A 21,536-nucleotide genomic window follows, 5' to 3' on the forward strand; every position below is an offset into this window, starting at 1 on the left:
AAATCTGATCTGAGATTTGCAAAAACTTGCAAAAGGTCTTGCGAGACTCGTTGCCCAACGATCTATCCCAGGGGTCTGCAACCTGCGGCTCTTTAGCCCCTCTCCAGTGACTCCCTGTGGATTTTTAATAAAATTAGTGGAAATAATAACTGTTTTTTTGTTTACATTTTCAATTTCATTTGTCATTGTTGTAGGTCTATGGTACGACGGAGTATTAGGGCCATATTGAGGAAAAAAAATAAATCCGAGATTTTGAGAATAAAGTCATAATATTACGAGAATAAAGTCATAGGTTTACGAGAAAAAAAATCATAGTATAAAGTCATAATATTATAAAGTAGTAATTTTACGTGTTATTTTCTTTTTTTCTCGTAAAGTTATGACTTTATTCTCATAATATTGCAACTTTTTACTTGTAAAGTTATGACTTTATTCTCGTAATAGTACGACTTTTTTTCTTGTAATATAAGAACTTTATTCTTGAAATCTCTGATTTTTTTCCCTCAATGTGGCCCTAATACTCTGTCGTACATTTGCACCTTGGCCCTGCATTAGACTTATATATCACTATGCTCAAATGTTTTGCGGCTCCAGACAGATTATTACTATTATTTTCTTTTGCCTGAAATGGCTCTTTTGATAGTAAAGGTTGCTGACCCCTGACCTATCCTAACCTGAACTATTCGAGATCACTGCCTAACCTTAACAATCTCGCGAGAGTTTCCCCAGTTTGCTGGTTCCCTTCTAGCCACTACCCACCTAGCAAAATACGCCGTTTCCATGGTTTCCATGGTAATACGTCATCAGCACTCGACCAAACACAGCTGAGGCGCGAGACTAAAGAAGCATTCAAACGTCTTGTCAGAAAGTGTTTTTAATGTTTAGTTCTGGATTAATGTGAACATTAAGTATGACTTAAACCCGCTTTATAAAGGGCTCTGCGTGTTGCTGCCGCCATGACGCAGTCAGTTGTTGTCCAAGGTGAGTTACAACTCGAGTGCAGCTCAGTGAATAGACGGAGTTTAACGTTAGCATCCAGAAACGAGCTACAGGCTAACCTTAGCTTAGCTGTCATAGATGTGTTGGAGGTTCACAGCTGGTTCACGGCTGGTTGAACGAAGGGTTGGCATGGAAACATGTCCCTAATCTAAACTAACTGTGTGTTGGTGTTCTTCAGTTGGTCAGTGTGGGAACCAGGTCGGCTGCAGGTTCTGGGATCTGGCTTTGAGAGAACATGCTCATGTCAATAAAGTAAGTGCTAATACACACACACAATACAGAGAAGACACTTTGAAGACTGACTTTTTGCAAAGACCACAACAATAGACTTTTTTTTCACAACAGACATTTGACATGTCATAGCAAGAAAAGCAGAAGTGTAATTAATACCAATAATGATGGATGAGCTACTTTTATTTTTACTGGGGACTGGGATGGAGCAATCATTAATTAGTATAATTACTAACACCTGTGCTTATCTATGGAGGATGGAACCGGCCCAAATCAAAAATTAATTAATAAATAAACAAATGACTTAATAAATAAATGTCATTAAATGTAGCAAAAATAATGTTAAAAATATATGTAGCCATTAATTAATTGATAGTGTGACATAAATTGATATTTCTGATTTAATTTGCATCTTTATTTATTTATCTTTATATTAATTCCCTTATTTATTTACTCTTCTATTTAAATTTCCCCTTTATTTATCTATTTATTTTTTTACATTTTTAGATTTATACATCTCTTTTTGCAATTATTTTGTATTTCTTTATTTTTGCAAATATTTTTTATTTATTCTTTATTTTTGTATTTATTTTTTATTTATTTTATATCTATTTTTAAATGTGCCATTTTCAGTTTTCTGAATGTGCTCTTTTGATTTGCAGAATATGATTTTACAGGGCAAACATTGTCAGAAGAATTAAATGTTCAGATGAAGGCTGTGATATGTGTAAATAACACAATTATTATTCAATTAAATAAATAAACAAACAAAAAAATAGCAAGTTTTGTCTTTAAGCTTTTCGGACGTTATTTATATTAATAATAATGGTCCAAAATTATGTAAAATTGCTTTGTTTTAAGGATCCCCCACTCCTCATACCCCAACGGCTGCACAGCACCTAAGCCCTCAAAAAACCCAGGGTCATTCAAATTAAAGCATAAAGCATAAAGCATGAATGTCCCTTATATCCTGTGTTTTTCTCCTATTCAGAAAGGACTATATGATGAGGCCCTCAGTAGCTTTTTCCGAAATGTGGACTCCAGGTAATCACACTTGCTTTCATCCTGTAACTGCACCATGGGTTGAGACATGTGCCTCCATACGGTGGTCCAAATGTAGTACTGTTACATTTGCTTTGCTTTTCCAGGCAAAGTGATGGGGGAGCCAATGTTGTTGGTGGGAGAATCCAACATCTGAAGGCCAGGGTAAGTTATTTATCCTCTGGTCTTCACAGAGGTAACAGCTTATTTTAGAGTTAGGGTCAGGGTTGGGATCTGCGTTTCAGGTTTGGCATCCATTGGTTAACGTTATAAAGAGGAAAGAAAGGCACGGGGGCAAAGGCATCTGCTCAGCATTTCATAGCAATAAACTATATGTGCTGGCCTCATACTCGCATATTTGAATCCACAGGCGGTGCTGGTGGACATGGAGGAGGGTGTGGTCAATGAGATCCTGCAGGGCCCGTTGAGAGAAGTGTTCGACAGCACTCAGCTCCTCACAGACGTGTCAGGTTCAGGCAACAACTGGTGAGAGACAGACTAGCCACAGGATGTCAGCTCACAAGCTCACATGGCCGGTAGCAACTGTTGCAAACCATTTGACCTGGTTTACAATCATTTACATGCATAATATAATTACATGTGCCATCACACAGAATAGTTCAGGGATTGAGTCAATCAATTGGATTGCCAGAGTAATTTCTAAATAATATTTTGTTCCTTGGCTGGTAGAGTTAAAACCTGCACCACATTTCAAATTCACAACAATAAAACAGAGCAAAGAAATAAAAGATCACTGGTATCATTTGGGGGAAAGGTCAGTCGTGTTTCTTGACAGGGCTGGTGTGAATATTCCCTCTATGAGGTTTTAGCTTGACAGCCATTGTTAACCCTCTGAGACCCACAATAGACCCGTTTTTGTCTTTTTTAGGGGGGCATAGGGGGTCTTTAGGGGGAGATAGCAGGTCAACAGTAGATGTCACATAGAAGTGGTGTACATTTATCTGAAAGCTGGGAACCTGTGTGAAACTGTGTGTCAAATTGTTCTATTCATAAAGTATATGATGTCCATTCCTATGCTCTGTTATGTCTCATAAGTTGTTGGGTTGACACCATTTGTTACACAAATTTAGTGCTAAATTTAACCATTTTTTACCACTCGAGAATTGATAAAAAATTATCAATAATCCCACCAAAGTACCACATTAAGACACCAAGACCTCGAGGAACACCATAGAAAAAGCCATGCTGTGATTTGGTTACAAAAACCTTTGACATTTTTAAATTTCTGCAATAATTGCATTTTTCAGCAACTGGATGGCGAGCACTTCTGTTGTGTAAACTGCTCAGAAACCCCCTTATTGTCAATCTAGCTAGGAAAGCCATCCATCCTCTGAATGCTCTAGGTCTCTAGTTTGTGGCTGTAAAGTTCAGCCAGCCATTGAAAGACAGTAAAGTTGGTCGGGATCGCGGGTCTCAGAGGGTTAAAAGAAGCAGTGGCTGTTTGCAGTGACATGCTTGTCAAGCAGAATTATTCAAACTCTGGGAATGCCTTTTTCCACATATTAAAGGACAGTTCACCTGAGACAGAGAGATATGTTATGTTAGAGCATATCCATTTCCCCCTCTTGTTCAGCCTCTTATTCTGAAGTTCACATGCATAGAAAACTGACTTTAAATTCTGACAATAATTGGATGTATCTTCTGTCACATAACATGCAGACACATTTATTTTTTCTGTGATGCCACGAGCTTAGTTTGTTAGTATGTGTGTGTGAGCCCTAAAAAACTGATATTAAGAGTAGTAATTTTTTATTTTTTTTCAGTTAATCATTCATTATGAAGCTTTTTATCTTTGTAAATCTTTAGAAAGTCCTGCACATACCACATCAACTCTACGAGTGTCTACGATGTCTTAGTTTCACTAGTTCCACTTTGTGTTTCTCTGTCAGACAAACCCATTCACAGGTTGCATCCACGACTTTCTAACTACTTTCTATTTATTCCACCGTATCCAATCCAAATTGGAAAATTAATCATTCTGGAACCAAAACTCATTCATACATAATACTACCCACCATATGAGCTTAACAGAAATCTGCAGGCTAGTTTCGCCTCAAAAAACAAGACATACAAATTTGCCCTTCATTGACATGCTTCTTCTTCTTCTCCTCCTCGTCCTCGTCCAGGGCAGTTGGTCACATGACGTATGGCTCGGCCTACAGGGAGCAGATAGTGGAGAAGCTGAGGAAGGCAGCAGAACACTGTGACTGTCTGCAGTGCTTCTTCCTCATTCACTCTATGGGAGGAGGTAAGGCACGGGGACAGAATGCATGGGAGCATTGATGACTGAAGAAGGTTTGCCTCTATTAATGACTATTGCACAGAATGGAGTGTGTGGAGGCATTTCCTATCATTCTGCATTTAACCTCAGCTCCGGCAGCTCCAACATGAATTTAATTTGTAATCAGTGATCTTGAGATGTTGGTGTTCAACGTATTAGTGATACGAGACTCTGCTTCCTGATGTCTCTGTTTTACAAATACCTGGTTATATGTATACAGGCTGAAGAAATTTGGTTTCTCTGAGCGACATTGAGCTGGGAAAATATTCTACAATATTCCACCACTAATTACTTAAACAAGGTTTCTGGTTTACACGACGTTGAAGAAATCTGGTTACAGCAGAATTTTAATGCATTGATTTATGAATTTGAGGTACGGGCTCTGGCCTGGGGACCAGAGTGCTGAGCCTGCTAGAGGAGGAGTTCCCTGAGGTGTGTCGGATTGTCACCTCCATCTACCCGTCTGCGGAGGATGATGTCGTCACATCCCCCTATAACAGCGTCCTGGCCATGAGGGAGCTCACAGAGTACGCTGACTGTGTCCTGCCTATTGAAAACCAGGTTTGTGCATCCGTAAATTTCATTTTCCCCCTCTCTCCCTGCAAAAATCCCTGTAGTGTGTACAAATTGAAATTATCAGTATTAACCAGTATTTGTTCTCCTCCTCCTCCAGTCGTTGGTCGACATTGTGAACAAGATCAAACAGATGTCTCACGGTGGAAAGCCGGGGTCGGTGATCAAGAGAGACAGCACCATCATCTCTGGGCAGGGCGGCCTCAGCGGGGCAGAGAAGCCCTTTGATGCCATGAATAATATTGTGGCTAACCTGTTGCTCAATATGACCAGGTATAGTATTTCTGTTTGCTCATATACAGTAGACCCCTGTCCGCAGAGGGCCATGTTTATTTTATAACTCGACATGCTCCCGTGGTTTTAGCACTGTTGTGTGAACTTTAAACTAAATAATATTATTTTGAAATCTTTTTTTGTATACATTCATTTTAGAAACATACTAAATGGAGTGGGGGTTTTTCTGGAGCTCACCAAAATATAATAATATTTATAATACTACCTAATATATCAGTAAGGGCTCCCAGTCTCAGAGAGTTTATCAACCAGAGTTAATTAACTCTCTGTGTTGTTTGATGGTCACCCTTCCAATCCCATTTTTCTGCTGTTGCTAAAATATTTGTTTATTAGAAGAACACAAACTAAAAGCTCACCCTCAAACCGACAGCATAATTGAATGATTGATTACCTACTTCTGTTTTTAAGCAATACAGTTATGAGACGGTAAAACCTGGGCTAAGACCTGGTGACTGTGAAAGCCATAACATATGATTCACATGAACCCTGAGACCGACCCGACAGTCGGGATAATGCTGAACAAGCAATTAAGCAAGTTGCAATCGAACACACCGCAAAGACTACAGCCGACGGTCAGTTAGCACTTACGTTCTGCGCCTGCAGAGAGGAAATAACTCTCCACACCAGCAGGCGGCGGTAGTCTGTATTCATCATTCAAAAAGGGAAACGGGAAGACCGAGGACTGCGGATATACAAGCCGTTGTTATGATACGTACATGAAACAAAGCGGCGTTTGCCGACCATTTTCACACCACTCTCACTCACCAATTAGCTTCATTCCAGACGGCCCTGTTGTTGTGAAAATATATTGTAATGATCAAATGAGATGAAGATGAAAAATGAGAAGAGCCTTCTATGTGTGTCCTCTTGACCTCACTCTCTTCTCGTACACTGATTCGTTTAAGATGAATAGCCAATCAGAGTGATTTCTCTCACCAGTGGGCTCTGCCGCCGATTCAACATGCTGAATCGGCAAAAAAAACTCCGACACGGGCAGACTAGAGCCGACGGTGCGGGGCACACCGCAAAAACTAGGCCAACAGACGCTCACCGACTGCCCAAAACTGTCCGCCAACCCTCGGCTTGGTGCGTCAGTGCCTTTAAAATCTGATCTGACATGGATAGATATTAATAATTAATTGAGCATTACGTTGTTATACAGTGAGTGTCTTATTACAAAAATGTCTTTTCCTGCTAAAACAATATACTTAATCAGTTTTTCCATGCCTTTAAATGTTGCTTATGTGTCCCCTTTGTTTCAGCTCAGCTCGTTTTGAGGGATCTCTCAACATGGATCTGAATGAGATTGCCATGAACCTGGTCCCCTTCCCCCGTTTACACTACCTGGTGCCCAGCCTCACCCCTCTCTACACACTGGCAGATGTCAGTATCCCCACCAGAAGGTCTCTCTCTCTCTCTGCTCTCTGGGTGTCACTGCCGCTATTTTTAACTCTGTTGTTTTGAATCCCGGGTCTTGAGCTCTCATGAACTCTGTCAGCCCCTCTACACATTGACTGTAGTGATGAATGAGAAGGGAACCCCTCCAGTGATGACCTCACTGATTAGAAGTGTGTAGAACTTCATCTGAAACATAATGATGAAACAGTACTGGTCACGGAGGACAAGAACTTAAAGGGGAACTACGCCCATTTTTTAAAAAATTCCTCCATGTTATTTCTATGGTTTAAGACAGTCCAAAAATATTAGTAAACATGAACAACTCTCTCCCAAATCCCCAAACTAGTGTGCTAAAACTCAGACTTGTGATGTCATAGAGTATAAAGTGTGGAGCTGCTCCATAGAAAATGACTAGGGAGAGATGTAGATGACATTGAGAGCAGCCAGGGGAATGTTCTGAGTATATGGAGACATTTTCTGTTTCACAACTGAGAACACTACAATAGAATAAAGCTCCTGTTCACAAATATTGATTGAACTTTCCTCGGCCATGGAAATAACATATTGGAATTTTTAATGTAGGTGGTGGATAGTGCTAGGCAACATGGTTAAAATCAGTGTCACAATACAAATAAGAATATTTTTTCCCATTATCAATTCATATTATGTTATGGTAAATGGATTAAAATTAGGGCTGTCAATCGATTAATATGGTTAATCGCAATCGCATGATTGTTCAATAAATCACACATTTTTTATTCATTCCAAATGTACCTCAAAGGGAAATTTGTCAAGTATTTAATACTCTAATCAACATGGGAGTGGGCAAATATGCTGCTTTATGCAAATGTATGTTTATATTTATTATTGGAAATCAATTCACAACAGAAAACGATGACAAATATAGTCCAGAAACCCTCACAGGTACTGCATTTATACACGTATCTTGAGGTCAGAGGTCAAGGGACCCCTCTGAAAATGGCCATGGCAGTTTTCCCTCGACAAAATTTAGCGGACGTTTGGAGCTTATTTAGCCTCCTTCACGAGCCCGCTACAACCTAAAAATCACGTTAACTTTGACAGCCCTAATTAAAATTATATATCAAATTATCAAACTAATGTTCAATGCACTGAACTGTGTTCCACAGTTATGCATCACATCAGGCAAACCTCTTAATACATAATAAAAAAAACTTCAGTAAGTCATTTTGTTCCTTTTTTTTCGGTTTTGAATCATTCATTTAGACAATTAGTCCGATTTTAAGCCTCAGAGATGATAAAGATAAGAGATAATTCCCCTCTTGTTCTTAATTCAAAGCTATTATTTTTTTCATCATTTAAACAAGAGGCATACGATTTTCAAACACCACAAAGCCGGCTTTCATTTTATCAAGTGGGATTGTGGCAACTTCAAGTTTAGTGCTGCGGGCTTGTGACAGGAAAAACACCATTTGATCCACCCCACACACACCTACCCTCCCACCTGCTCCCCAACAACAACTGCCATGAAAGTGGCCTTGTGTGAGCCATATAGACCTCATCTGCTCTGGAGGAGCTGCTCATTGGTCAAAAAGAGTGGTGGTTGTACTGGGCAAACTCCCAGAGGTGAATATATATATATATGACCATATGAATGCAGAGCAGGGTGTTGCTTAAAAATATCTTGCCTGCTCAGCAGAACTTGCCTGGATAAATAAAAGTACAAAAATTCTTCTTTCTCAAACATTGCCCCCTTTGCCTCCCAGTCTAACTCAACTCTATCTGAAATCCCATCAAGGCCATTTCACTTATTATAGCCAGTAAACAGAGAAGATATCTGCTGCGCAAGCAAACCACAAAGGCTGTTTTTTGTCAGGATGTAAATGGAATATCTGGAAGTATGATAGAGTGTTTGTCATTTTCTGTACTTTTCTGTCTCCTCTAACTGTGCCCTCCAGACTGGATCAGATGTTCAGCGATGCCTTCAGTAAAGACCACCAGCTAATCCGAGCCGACCCGAAGCACAGCCTCTACCTGGCCTGCGCCCTCATGGTCAGGGGCAACGTGCAGGTGTCGGACCTCCGCAGGAACATCGAGAGGTCAGAGCACCATCCTCCCACTCAGTACACCCACCCTGATAGGCCCAATGATGACCTTCACACTCGCTCTCCCAAATAGTGCCCCCATTCAGCACTGACAGCAATGATTCATGACTGGTCCATTCAGCAGCCACCTCTCCTCTGCTCTCCCAGCAGACCTTGTTTTCATGTGGCATGTTGTCAAGAGAGACTGAAACAGAAGCCGCTGTGAGAGCACATATTTGTGCGTGACCATGGTGTAAAAGAGGAGGAAAGGGAGGGAGGAGTAGGAAGAGGAAAAATACAGAAATATTGCCAAAACACGCTTTAGGGCACACATAATCACTGGATATATATATTGCAGCGTATTTTGCCGTCGGACTGTCCTTCGTTCCTGTCAAGTTTTGAAGTGCTGATGAAACTAAACAAGTTTGTTGACAGATGGATTGTTTGCCATCAAAAATGCCAAACATGGTTGGTTCCAGCTGCTCAAATATGAAGATTTCTAGCTTTTCTCTATTTTATGTGATTGTAAACTGAATATTTTTGAGTTTTTGAAGACCTCACCATGGAATCTGGGAAACTGTGATTGACAATTTTCTGATAATTAGTAACCTAATTATTGTTTATTGTTTAAAAAAAATCATCAGATCAATCAATTATGAAACTATTCCTTAGTTGAAGCTCATAACTTCAGTCTGTTGAGATCCTTCACATTACAATTTTTGTACTGGCATCAATGTTGTTTCCCACAAATTTCTCCTTGTCACAAGATGGCAAATAATAATACAAACAGTGCTGTTAAACTGTTCTATATTACGGTGTATTAGGAATGTTGTAGGTTAAAAAACAATGTACGTAGCCATGGGAGGTGGGTAATATTCTGTAAAAAAAACTCATTAATTTGCGAGGAAAAACTAATAAACATGCAACAACAGCAATAGTCCGAAAGAAAGCCTATGTGTCCGACAGTCCGTTACCCCAAAAACAAATGATCATTGTTCCGAGGCCCCAAAAATACACACTTCGTGTAACGAACAGAAGCACATGGCTAATTCATGGCTAATTATTAAGCAGAATGACAGAGATCAGTTGGAAGAAAGGATTTCATTGGTCAAACTTATATTTCCGCAGACGGAAATCCGCTGAAGTCGAGGTCCGTCTGAATATTTTTCCTCCGCACAAATGTTCCGCAGGGCTGTGCAAGCATTCATAATAACCCACAAAATAATTTTTTTAACATTTCTGTGCAAATTTTTCATGACGAAAATCCGTTCTTGGCGTGAAATGGCTTGAACCCTGTAATCCTTTCAATTTCCTGCTTTCTTGCCTTTGGTAATATAATTTTCTTCCCGCTCTAGACTCAAGCCTTCGCTACCCTTTGTCTCGTGGAACCAGGAGGGCTGGAAGACGGGCCTGTGTTCAGTGCCTCCTGTGGGTCACTCCCACTCCCTGTTGGCCCTGGCCAACAACACCTGTGTGAAGCCCACATTCATGGAGCTGAGAGAGCGCTTTACCAAGCTCTACAGGAAGAAGGTGCAAGTCACTGTATGTTTTTAGACCATTAGAAGATTCAGTAAAGGAATATATCATTTAGCAAGTAAACCCATCAAATATGTTCTCGGTTCCCCTCGTCAAATGTGAGGATTACTAGTTTTTTTTTCTCCACTACTTATCACAGAATACTAAGGCTGTCAAATTTGTTTTAGCGTATTAACGCAACTTACAATTTTAAGTTGTGGTGGACTCAGTTTTAAAGCTAGAGTGAAGATACTGGTATCATATGAAACTAGACAACTGAAGGAATCCATTGGCACCAACCAACCAAGGAGGCTAGATAACACTCCAAACTTGCGAAACATTTTCATGGCCGTTTGAAAAGGGTCCCTTGACCTCTGACCTCCAGATATGTGAATGAAAATGGGTTCTATGGGTACCCACGAGTCTCCCCTTTACAGTTATGCCCACTTTATGAGAATCACATGCAGTTTGGGGCTAGTCATAGTCAAGTCAGCACACTGACACACTGACAGCTGTTGTTGCCTGTTGGGCTGCAGTTTGCCATGTTATGATTTGAGCACATTTTTTATGCTAAATGCAGTACCTGAGAGGGTTTATGGACAATATCTGTCATTGTTTTGTGTTGTTAATTGATTTCCAATAATAAATATATACATACATTTGCATAAAGCAGCATATTTGCCCACTCCCATGTTGATAAAAGTATTAAATACTTGGCAAATCTGCCTTTAAGGTACATTTTGAAAAGATAAAAACTATGCGATTCATTTGTAATTAATCGAGATTAACTATGGACAATCATGCAATTAATCGCGATTGACTATTTTAATCGATTGACAGCTTTGGTTCCTACTAAAGACATAAATCTTTTAAAAAAAGTATAGATATACTTAAAACAGATTCAGTAATTCTGTAAACAGCTGGGCACTGTAGTCTTTTAGCACAAACGAGTAAATGGCGCATTTGTTGAGGACTATTTTCAGCTGCGGATTGATACACATTGATACACATTTGGTGCTCTAGTGAGTATTTCCAGCATCTCCCTTTTAAGGTACATTTTGAACAGATCGTGATTAAATATTTTAATCGATTGACAACCCTATAACCTTTTGGGGTTTTTTTGACAGTTGGTTAGACGGTATAATCAGATTGAAGACATACTGTAGTTTTCTGTTCTTGTAACTTGCAGTGGACATTTGTTTTCGACACGTTCTAGACTAAATGACGAATGAGAGGAGTCAGATTGAAATGCTTTTGTATGTACTCACATTGTGCTCCCTCTATGTTTTTTGAAGGCTCACTTACACCACTACCTGCATGTAGAAGGGATGGAGCAGAGCTTCTTCTCAGAGGCCGTCAACTCTCTCAGCTCACTGATTGAAGAGTACCACCATCTAGATGCCACCAAGGGGAGACTCATGCCTGACGCACCCAGACTCGGCATCGCCACATGAAGGTTTCTTTGTCTGTCTCCTTGTATAGCAAAGATTCATTTTCAAAAAGAACTTCACACAACCAAATCTTTTGTATATACCTTTATAAGTTATATATCAATATTGTCTAATTTATGACCAGATTAAAATGTCTCTGTCTGAAAAAAAGCAGGACAACATGTAAAAAGAGTTTGTCTGTAGTGTGACCTGATTTGCCATTTCTAGGCTCCCTGACCATAATATCATGAGGTTACTGTTAATGTGTCTGCTTTTACAGCTACTGCGTTGGCCATATTCCTTGTTGTTATTGCACATATGTGTCCTGAAGACAGGGTTCATAAAACCTTTTATCGTAAGTAAAAGATATTTTATTCATTTACTTAATGATCCCAGCCATTCGTCCTTATGAAATGAGGTTTTCGAGTTTGAGTTTTTGTCTTTTGTGAGATTTCTTGAGGCACGTCGCCACTGCTGAGGAGAACCGAATGACCCAAGTATGCATACGTTTCAGTCCTTAGTCCGCAACAGCAGGGCTCACATCCTGCGTCTGTGTCTCTGGATGGATCCGTTAGAGTAACCGCAGGTCAGAAAACATGTCGCCTGGATCGTTACACTTCCTCTGGCACACGCAGGACGTTATCCACTGCATCTTCCACTGCGTGTTGGAGCCTCCCTTGCACGTGAAGTTGACCTTGATCATGAGCGACTTGTTGGGGACGCAGCAGCGCTTGTCTGTGCAGATGCCGCAGTACGTGGGCTTAAACTTCTTGGTGCTGGTACAGCCAGAGAGTGTCAGCTTCTCCGCTTTCTTCGCTTGGAATTTAGGCCGGCATGTCTTTCCCTTTGGCACCTATGAGGGGAAAACAGTAATATTTATTCGTATATTTTTTTGAATTTTATACAAATCAATAGTGACAGCCCTAAAATTGATAATTCAATAGAATTTGGCCAACTTGTCACCTTAACACTCTTCATCACACTCTTCTCACACGGCCGCAGCAGACACAGGCGTCGGTCCTTCCTCATCTCGCATTTGCCGTTGTCGTTGTTGACTCGCACGGAGATGCCCAGGCCGCAGGTTTTGGAGCAGGGGCTCCAGGGCGTGATCTGGATCAGACAGTTCTTCTTCCAGGCTAAAGGAGGATCCCTGTAAGCTTTCAGTATTACAGTTAAAGGGCACTGTGTCAACAACACCCTACACAAAGAACTAGTCTGTGTGCCACCGTATACCGCTGAGCAGAGCACAGAGCCCAAATACCTGGTGGTCTTACCCACCACAAGGGAATTCATTTTCCTCTACCAACATTCTAAATGTTCCCTTTGAGCTGCACTTACATGAGTTAAGTAGAATGAGTCGAGTAGAAAGAAAAAGCCATTCAGCTGAACTGAAATGATGTTTTAGACATCCCAGAAGGTTTCAGTTTCCTTGTGTGAATGTCAGCTCTTGAATTTTAAATCTTAACAATGTGCTCTGTTTTTCCACAGTGACATATTAAATTTGAGTTTACCTGACAGGCCTTGATATAGATATGTTTCTGCAGAGTTTCATGCCAAACAAACTGCACTGATACATCAAAGTGGAATCTATGGTACTTTCAGGGTCTGAAATTAGCACCCGCCAAATGCGGGTAAATTGTTGGCAGTGGTGGATAAAATCGTCAGGCAATCCGCCACTTTGGCAGGCAGGGAAAACGCTAGGGATGGAAATAGTGAATCGGTTCCCGTTTAGAACAGGTTCCTAGTCGTCCAAGTCCTTGGAATGCATCTATCCATCTATTTCTTTCCCTGATAATGCCACACTTTGAACAACAAATCTGTGTTGAAATCGGCAGGAGGAGAGTTGGTAACGTTAGAAGTTAGAAGTCGGTGGGCAGCACAGTCCTGCTTGTTTAAATAACGGAGCTACTAACGTTAACAGAGGTTCCATTGAGTTACATTATGGTGCATTCAAGCTGTAAAAATGAGTATTGGGGGAAGGTAAATTACAAAATCATGATGCGTTCAGTTGTAATCTTGTAGAATGTAGTTTTTGGCGAGAATCTTGAATAAGTCCAGTTGTTTAAAGGAGATGTTTTCACAGCAATATAAAATAGATATTAGAGAGGGAATTATGACTTGTTTTAACTTCCTAAAAGTAGCTCCAAGCAGCTTATAATACATTAAAATTACTGATGCCAAGATTTTTTTTAATCAAAGAATCTATTCAAATAAAAATACAATCATTTGAATTGAACCGAAAAATAGGGCTCCCCGGAAGCTACGGTGTTATTCACTGGAAACTGGTAATTTACCATGCATGTAATGTTTTTTGTGTAAAATATATATAACATTAAATGACATCAGATCTAAAATAGATTTCAAAAGTAGCAGATCAAATTTCTCAGTGGCAGATAAAAAAACAACTTGTCTGCCACAGTGGCAGGCAGTGGAAAAAGTAAATTTCAGACCCTGGGTGCTTTTCATAAAAAGTGAGTTGTCCCTCCCCCTGCTTAGAACTGGAACCATCCATCTTTCTGTTTTCCTCTGTGAGGCAGTCACACCTCACTCCTCCCTCTGCGAGTAATGAAATGCCTACTCCCCCATCCCAAGCAGCTAACTTGGACAGCAATTAGCATTCCAAGCCTGACAAACTGGCCCTTCTCCACAGGTTTACTCTATAAACACACACCTGACATGTAGGAAGTATCCTGCTGGTGCTTCTTTTGGCTCTGGCCGCTGCGAAGGCCGGCTGGCATGTTGCCCGTCAGCGGGGCGGGGCCTAAGAGACCGGCAGGCTTCTGGATGAAAGCAGGGGTACAGCCGATGGCTCCGGCGATACATGTGCACTTATAGAGGGGGCTGGGCTGGAAACCTTCTCCGTTCTCATAGTGGGCCCCATTCAGGTCACAGCCTACTGCCATCATGTCTGAGAGAATGAGGGGGAATGTCAACATACCTCTCTCCATGATGTTACTGTGAATCTAAAAAGCTGCGTAGGATTTGTACATAAATAAATCTGGTCCGTCAAAAGGAAGCAAAAAGGAGTTTTAAAGTATTATCAAGATGTCATTGTGAGTTTCTTATTTCTTTGACAGTATATTAAATATTCAGCGACTCAAAAGTACTAATATTGTAATTCCATGATAATGCCATGTTGCTAATCATTAGCCCAAACATTTAAATGTATTCAAAATAACAGCTCATCAACGGTTCATTATGAGCATGACAACATTGAAATGCACAAGATTTAAAAGAATTAAATCTGGCGTTAATGTCTTTACAAAAATGTAGTAATTTGTTCAATAAAAGTAAATAAAAGTTTGGCGATGTGTATACATTAAAGGTAGGGTCAGTAATCTTGAGAAACTAGCAAGAGTACGCTATCTTAAAAATGATCTGACCTTAAAACCCGGCCCAGTGCTGCCAACTCTTTTCAAGTCACATGACAAAATAAGTCAACGTTACTTTTAGTTTCCCACAGGACATGAACACTGGTCTCCTGGTTGAAAGTCTTGTGTTTGTTTGACCCATTCACCGCCCGCCCTTAGCAGATTGTCACACTATTAACACTACGTCAGTTGCTCCGACCGTCGAATACCACCGCGGGTGGGTTTAGATTGGAATTAGTTGGAAGCCTGATTCGTCACATACTGTTGCTAAAGGGAGCCTCCGTGTGTTGGTTTCCGATGCCGAGGGGCACTTACCAAATGGACGTATTTGATGAGTTGGGAGTAAGAACGGGTTGGTTAAGAAGTTCCCAATCTCCCATTTAGCACCTTTTTAAAGACATAGTTTGTGATCTTATATATATTTGATATATTTTTTCACCGGTTCCTGTTGCAACACTCGCACAACAACGCTGCTTTCAGTCTGAACACCTGGTAACAGTACAGTATGTATCTCACAGACCAAGCTCTTTATTTTGAAACAGAAAATGGTCAGCAGCCGTGTTACTTTGACATATCCTACCATGACTAATTCAGGAAAAGACGAGCCACTCACATGCACACACTCCGACCTCGAATCTTGGCCGGTCAGCTGAATAGTCACAGTACATGCTCTTGTGCGGGTCACAGACGTCCCTCTCGTTGCACGGCTCTCCGATCTGCCTGGCGCAGCTCTTGCAGCAGCCACACCCGTCCAGGACGGAGCTCACCCCCGGGGCGCAGTAGGGTCTTTGCCGACACTTGCAGGGCCACTGGCAGAACTGCCGCCTCTCGGCTGCAGCCCTGCCCGTCTCGAGGAGCCAGCTGCCCATTGTTCTGAGCCCTGCTGAAGCACTGGGTGAGGAGAAAGACAGAGATCCATATTGAATGCAATTCATTTTTGCAAACAGCACTCTTCTGGTGGATTGGAATGGGAGCTAAAGCATCCTGCCTTTTATTAGATGATGTTTGGAAATCCATCAAACTTGCTAAAAGTGACCTTGCAACCTTTGGCTAAGGTTGCTTAAATGTAAAAGGGTTTCATCTATTTATTCTTGACACAGCAGCTGCTGCTACTGTATTGAATTTTTATCGGCTCATTGTACACCAAATAGCTTTGAGATTAAAAAAAAACATGAATCCACATTTGTATCACTTTTGCTCAGCACACCCACACACCTTAATGCCATCTTTTTGAATTTAGACTTGCAGAGATGGTGTTCAATATGTTGCAGAAAATGCTGCATCTGGATGAATATGGCATTCGTCAGTCAATCTGTCTTCTGGTTGTCTGTCCAACACTTTGGTCAGGAGCAAGATATTTTTTGCTCTCTGTTACCATGAAACTCATTCATGGTTATAGTTATACACACTTCACATGTAGGTTCAAGGCTGTTGGAAATCAGTGGTTATTTCTTCCATGGTTGATGGAGGAAATGGCAGAAAGAAAAGTTGTTGTGATCTATGGAGACAAGCTCCTTCTCTGGCACTTCTAAAGCGAATGAACACTAATGATACCGGCGGTCCAACTTGCGCCGTTCGCTTTGCTCTCGATGTGAATGAAACATTAGACTTTGCTATAAGACCGGGTATCTCAAAGACTAATTTCCTCTAGTGCAAACTGTCAAACTTTCACATGAGATATCTCATAATATACTAACACAGAGATTGGTAAGAAATTGGATGAGCACATTCATGCTCCCAAGGGGATAAACAATTTAGATTTTAATGACCCTATGACCTTTAGTGCCACCCTAGAGGAAAAGCCTTTTGGCCACACTACTTGTACAGCTCTTAGGATAGTAGTTCGGTATCAGTATGTTCATTCAAACCAAAACTTTGATATTGACACTGTCAAATTGACACATTTTTTGTTTTTACCGCGTACTACTCCCTGTTAATAATCCCATCCCTCTTATGTTGGACAGCTTAATGTTCCACCTCCACATTTAGCTCCATTAGGAAAAAGTATGACTGGGTCAGTCAGTGCATGCCAAGTGTGATGTAGTCTGTTTGAATTTCAGAAATCTTAATGGGGCACCACAGGATAATAAAATGCCCTCTCATACTTAGTTTTACACTTCACTGAAGTGCTATTTGCCAGCCAAGGTTGATATTTTGTGACAAATATTTGATCCATCTTGAGAAACAGGAGAGAGAATGCTACTAAAAGTTACTAGTTTGAAACATTTCAATCAAGACTGGATAAAATAACCAGTTCAGAGAAAGAATCGTTGCCAAAAGGCAATATCAGATTGCATTTCTCTATCTTTTCTCCAACTAAATTCAAGCATACTGGTTGTATGCAAGAGATTCCTACAGATGATAGATGGCAAGAAGTCCCACTGATGAAACTGAAAGTTGGAAAGATGGATAGCTAAATTCATATTTTGTGTCAAAGTTGCCTTAGGAAACTTTGGAGAAATGAGCAAGAATTGCCTCTTTGAAAAGAGCCAAACCAACAGTGAATGTATACACTAACAAGTATTGTGTGTGTATCACAGCCTGATATCTCTTCTTCCTCTGTGCCATAGAGCTCCATTATTGTTAAAAACACATCAGTGAGCCACACTGTTGCCCTGGGTGACATGTTCCTTCATTACCATGAACACACACACACTGTAGTTTATATTGAGTCAGTCCCACATACACCGTCCTGCTGCCAAAAACACCTACCAGAGCACCAAATGTGGATTAATCCGCTGCTGAAAATAGTCCCCAACAAATGCGCTGTTTACTTTTGTTTGTGCTAAAAAAAAAAAACTACAGCGCCCAGCTGTTTACAGAATTACTGAGCCTGTTTTAAAGGTTTATGTCTTTAGTGGGAAGGCTGTCAATCGATTAAAATATTTAATCACGATTAATCGCATGATTGTCCATAGTTAATTGCAATTAATCTCAAATTAATCGCACATCTTTTATCTGTTGAAAATGTACCTTCAAGTATTTAATACTCTTATCAACATGGGAGTGTGCAAATATGCTGCTTTATGCAAATGTATGTATATAGTTATTATTGTAAATCAATTAACAACACAAAACAATGACAGATATTGTCCAGAAACCGTCACAGGTACTGCATTTAGCCTGCAGCCCAACAGGCAACAACAGCTGTCAGTGTGTCAGTGTGCTGACTTGACTATGATTTAGCAAAAACTGCATGTGATTATCATAAAGTGGGCATGTCTGTAAAGGGGAGACTCGTGGGTACCCATAGAACCCATTTACATTCACATATCTTGAGGTCAGAGGTCAAAGGACCCCTTTGAAATTAGCCATGCCAGTTTTTCCTCTCCAAAATGTAGCGTTATTTAGCCTCCTTCCCAACAAGCTAGTATGACAAGCTAGGATTCTAAGTTTTCTAGTTTTCCAGCATCTTCACTCTAGCTTTAAAACTGAGCCCGCTACAATCTAAAAATGGCAAGTTGCGTTTAATGCGTTAAAGAAATTAGTGGCGTTAAAACTAATTTGCGTTAACGCGTTTGCTCCGTCTGGTGGGCGGTGCTTAGTATTTCCTCAACTGATCCAAACATGGCTGCCGGGTCACAAATTTTCTCTTTTTACAGCTAAACCGTACACTACAAGATGTTTCTGAGAACATTCGAGGAGAGAAATAGGCATTACAGTAACAGAATATTGATTCACATTTGATCAGCGCTGCTTAGTTTGACCGTTTGATCGGAGTTCGCGAGTGATTGACAGCTGCTCAGAGACGGCAAGGCTCCAGCTCGTCTCTGATTGGTTGTTTTCCTCCGGTCTGTGAAATCTTGCAGATGCCATTAGGAGCATCGGAGGACACCAGAGGCACATTATTTTTTTGCATGCGTTACAGTCAGGATATAGTGACCGTTTTATAAAAGTAACTTTTTGAAATCACATTTGCTCCAACTTGCCTACTTCAGCTTTAAGCCCACTCAGCTAGAATCTCAACTTCTTTTCACAACTGCCACAAACGATACCATGTTCTTTTGTAGTTTGAAGTATTTTATCTATTATGCATACATACAGTAGCTGTGTTTTAAACCCTTAGCCTAACTGCACTTGGAGTAAAGAAGGCATTTAAAAATGTGAAAACTGCAGATGGCTCGGAGTGGCGACAGCCCAATACCTTATAAATATCCCTGTGTTCGATCCTGTAAAGCGAATGTATTTGCTCTGCTTTGCTTGGTATTTGCTATGAGGCAATCCTTGCGTGGTGCCACTTGCGCTCCAATTCCCCTGACTACTGCTCACGGGTCACTGAGGGCTATGCCAAAAATCTGAAGCCTGTCTGCCAGGTTTACTGAATGAGCTCATTTCATGGTGTGAAAATAAGTCCACAGGAGCTTTAAATACAAAGACCTCAGACTTCACTCCCCTTTGGCGAGCTTCTACTCCTGAAAGGAAGACTAACCTTGAGCCCAATAAAATGAAAATGCCACCACTGAAAACCAATTATTTTTTCAAATGATGTATTATTGGCCACCTGATTATTATTTCTCAATATTTTTTCAAATAAATATATTCCAACAGTCTGATAATGACCGAAAAATGCTGGTGCTGGAGAAAACCCCAAGCATCTCAGTTGTATATTCCTGTTGCTCCAGTTATGGCTGGTGTTGAATGGCTTCAGGTGTTGTCCTATCAGAAAGCCTCAGTCTGTCTGCAGTGTTAGAATAGAAAAAAAGATAATGCTCTTCTTACCTGTTGAGCAAGGATGAGCAGGAGGGAATGGCAGAGAAGTGACAGCATCTCTTAAGTGAGAAGGTTTGTGTGAGCTCCAGGAGGGCGCAGGGGGACGAGGGAGCTGGAAGGTGGGATTTAGGGAGGAAGACTAGCAGAGGGAGAGAGGGACGGGAGTTGGGGGGGGAGAGAGAGAGATTGGGAGAGCTGACCTGTCGGAGAAGGGGACAAAGCACCCCTCTGTCTCCTCTCCAAACACACCTTTCCCCGCCTTACTGATCCAGAGGGGAAATATTTGTCTTCATAACTGCTGGGCCACTCCAGGGCCCTTCAAGTCCTGCCCACTTGTTTATTCTTAGTCTGTGGACCTTTGCTCACATTTATCTGGGTGTAACTAACAGTTAAATCTGTAAAACCATGTGTAACGTAGCACTCGGTAAAGAACATTTCAAGAAATACTGTTCTAGTTCATTCTTTAATGGACAAAAACTGAATTCATGAGGAGAATTCTAGTTTGTAAATGCATTCACTGTGTGTTGTTTGTTTAATGTGGTGCCTATAAGCTGTATGGTCCCACTTAAAGGGGCAACACAGTCCCACAGCAGTTGGTGAAATAGTCCTGAAATTTTATCTATTTGATTTGTGTACATAGACAACAATTTACCTTTTTTCTCGTGACGCTTAGCATGACTTTCAACAACGTGCTTTTTCCTACAAATGTCCAGCAACACGTGACACACATATCAACTTCCGCTCCAGTCTTTTCAAAATAAAACTATTTAGTCAGGCTTAGGAATAGATCGACTTAGTTAGGCTTTGGCAACAAAACTCTGGAAGTGCCGTAACTTAACTACGGAAGTTACATGACAAATAAATCAACTTTGACATATGGTTTCACACGGGACACGCACACCGGCCTCCTGGGTTAAAGTCCGGTGTTTTTTGGTTTGGGTTAAAATAACACTGGAAGTGCCGTATTTTAAGTATAGAAGTTTCGTGACAAAAACCACCCAGATAGCTTTAGGAAAAGATCGCAGTTTGGGTTAAAATAACTCCAGAAGTACTGTTACTTAAGTATGGAGGTTACGTGACAAATAAATCAACTTTGACTTGTGGGACACGGGACACACACACCGGTCTCCTGGGTGAAAGTCTTATACTTCCCGTTTCACAATTACATGGATTACATACGAATTGATTTAGTGCTGACCGTCACGAAAAAAAATTGAAATTTGTGTTTATGTACACGAATCAATACGTTACATTTCGTGACTATTTTACGAACTGCTGTGTGACTGGGCTGAACTGCTCATTTTCAGGTTCATACTTGTATTTTGGGTTTCTACTAGAACATGCTTACATGCTTTAATATAAAAAAAAACATTATTTTTCTCATACTGTCTGTCTGAATATATTCACCCTCTGTCTGAAATGCTCCGTTTTAGCTAACCTTTAAGCCCCCCCTCCTGAAAAAGCCCAGTCTGCTCTGATTGGCTTGTGAGAAAAATATGGTACTGTGGGCGATATATTCTAATGAGCCTGCATGTGACATAGGAAGGGGATCCAAATCTGAATGGCTTGTTGAATCCAGTAGGCAACTCCAGGGTCTGAGAAGTGAAGC

General features: G+C 40.7%; 2 protein-coding genes across 2 annotated transcripts; one reads left to right on the forward strand and one right to left on the reverse strand.

Moving 5' to 3' along the window:
• Positions 1–803: 803 nt before the first annotated feature.
• On the forward strand, positions 804–12,038 carry tube1 (tubulin, epsilon 1). The gene is made up of 12 exons (XM_037751560.1): positions 804–981; positions 1,178–1,251; positions 2,222–2,274; positions 2,379–2,436; positions 2,642–2,757; positions 4,419–4,540; positions 4,947–5,134; positions 5,247–5,419; positions 6,703–6,843; positions 8,776–8,916; positions 10,257–10,431; positions 11,712–12,038. The coding sequence occupies exons 1-12, from the start codon at positions 957–959 to the stop codon at positions 11,868–11,870; spliced, it is 1,425 nt and encodes a 474-aa protein (XP_037607488.1). The 5' UTR covers positions 804–956; the 3' UTR covers positions 11,871–12,038.
• A 158-nt stretch (positions 12,039–12,196) lies between these two features.
• ccn6 (cellular communication network factor 6) lies at positions 12,197–20,692 on the reverse strand. The gene is given in 6 exon segments (XM_037751562.1): positions 12,197–12,699; positions 12,810–13,003; positions 14,518–14,754; positions 15,831–16,062; positions 16,064–16,108; positions 19,937–20,692. Coding segments are annotated over 6 exon segments (1,038 nt in total). The 5' UTR covers positions 19,985–20,692; the 3' UTR covers positions 12,197–12,417.
• Positions 20,693–21,536: the final 844 nt, after the last annotated feature.

This window comes from Sebastes umbrosus, chromosome 18 (assembly GCF_015220745.1).
Source record: "Sebastes umbrosus isolate fSebUmb1 chromosome 18, fSebUmb1.pri, whole genome shotgun sequence".
Classification (NCBI taxonomy): domain Eukaryota; kingdom Metazoa; phylum Chordata; class Actinopteri; order Perciformes; family Sebastidae; genus Sebastes; species Sebastes umbrosus.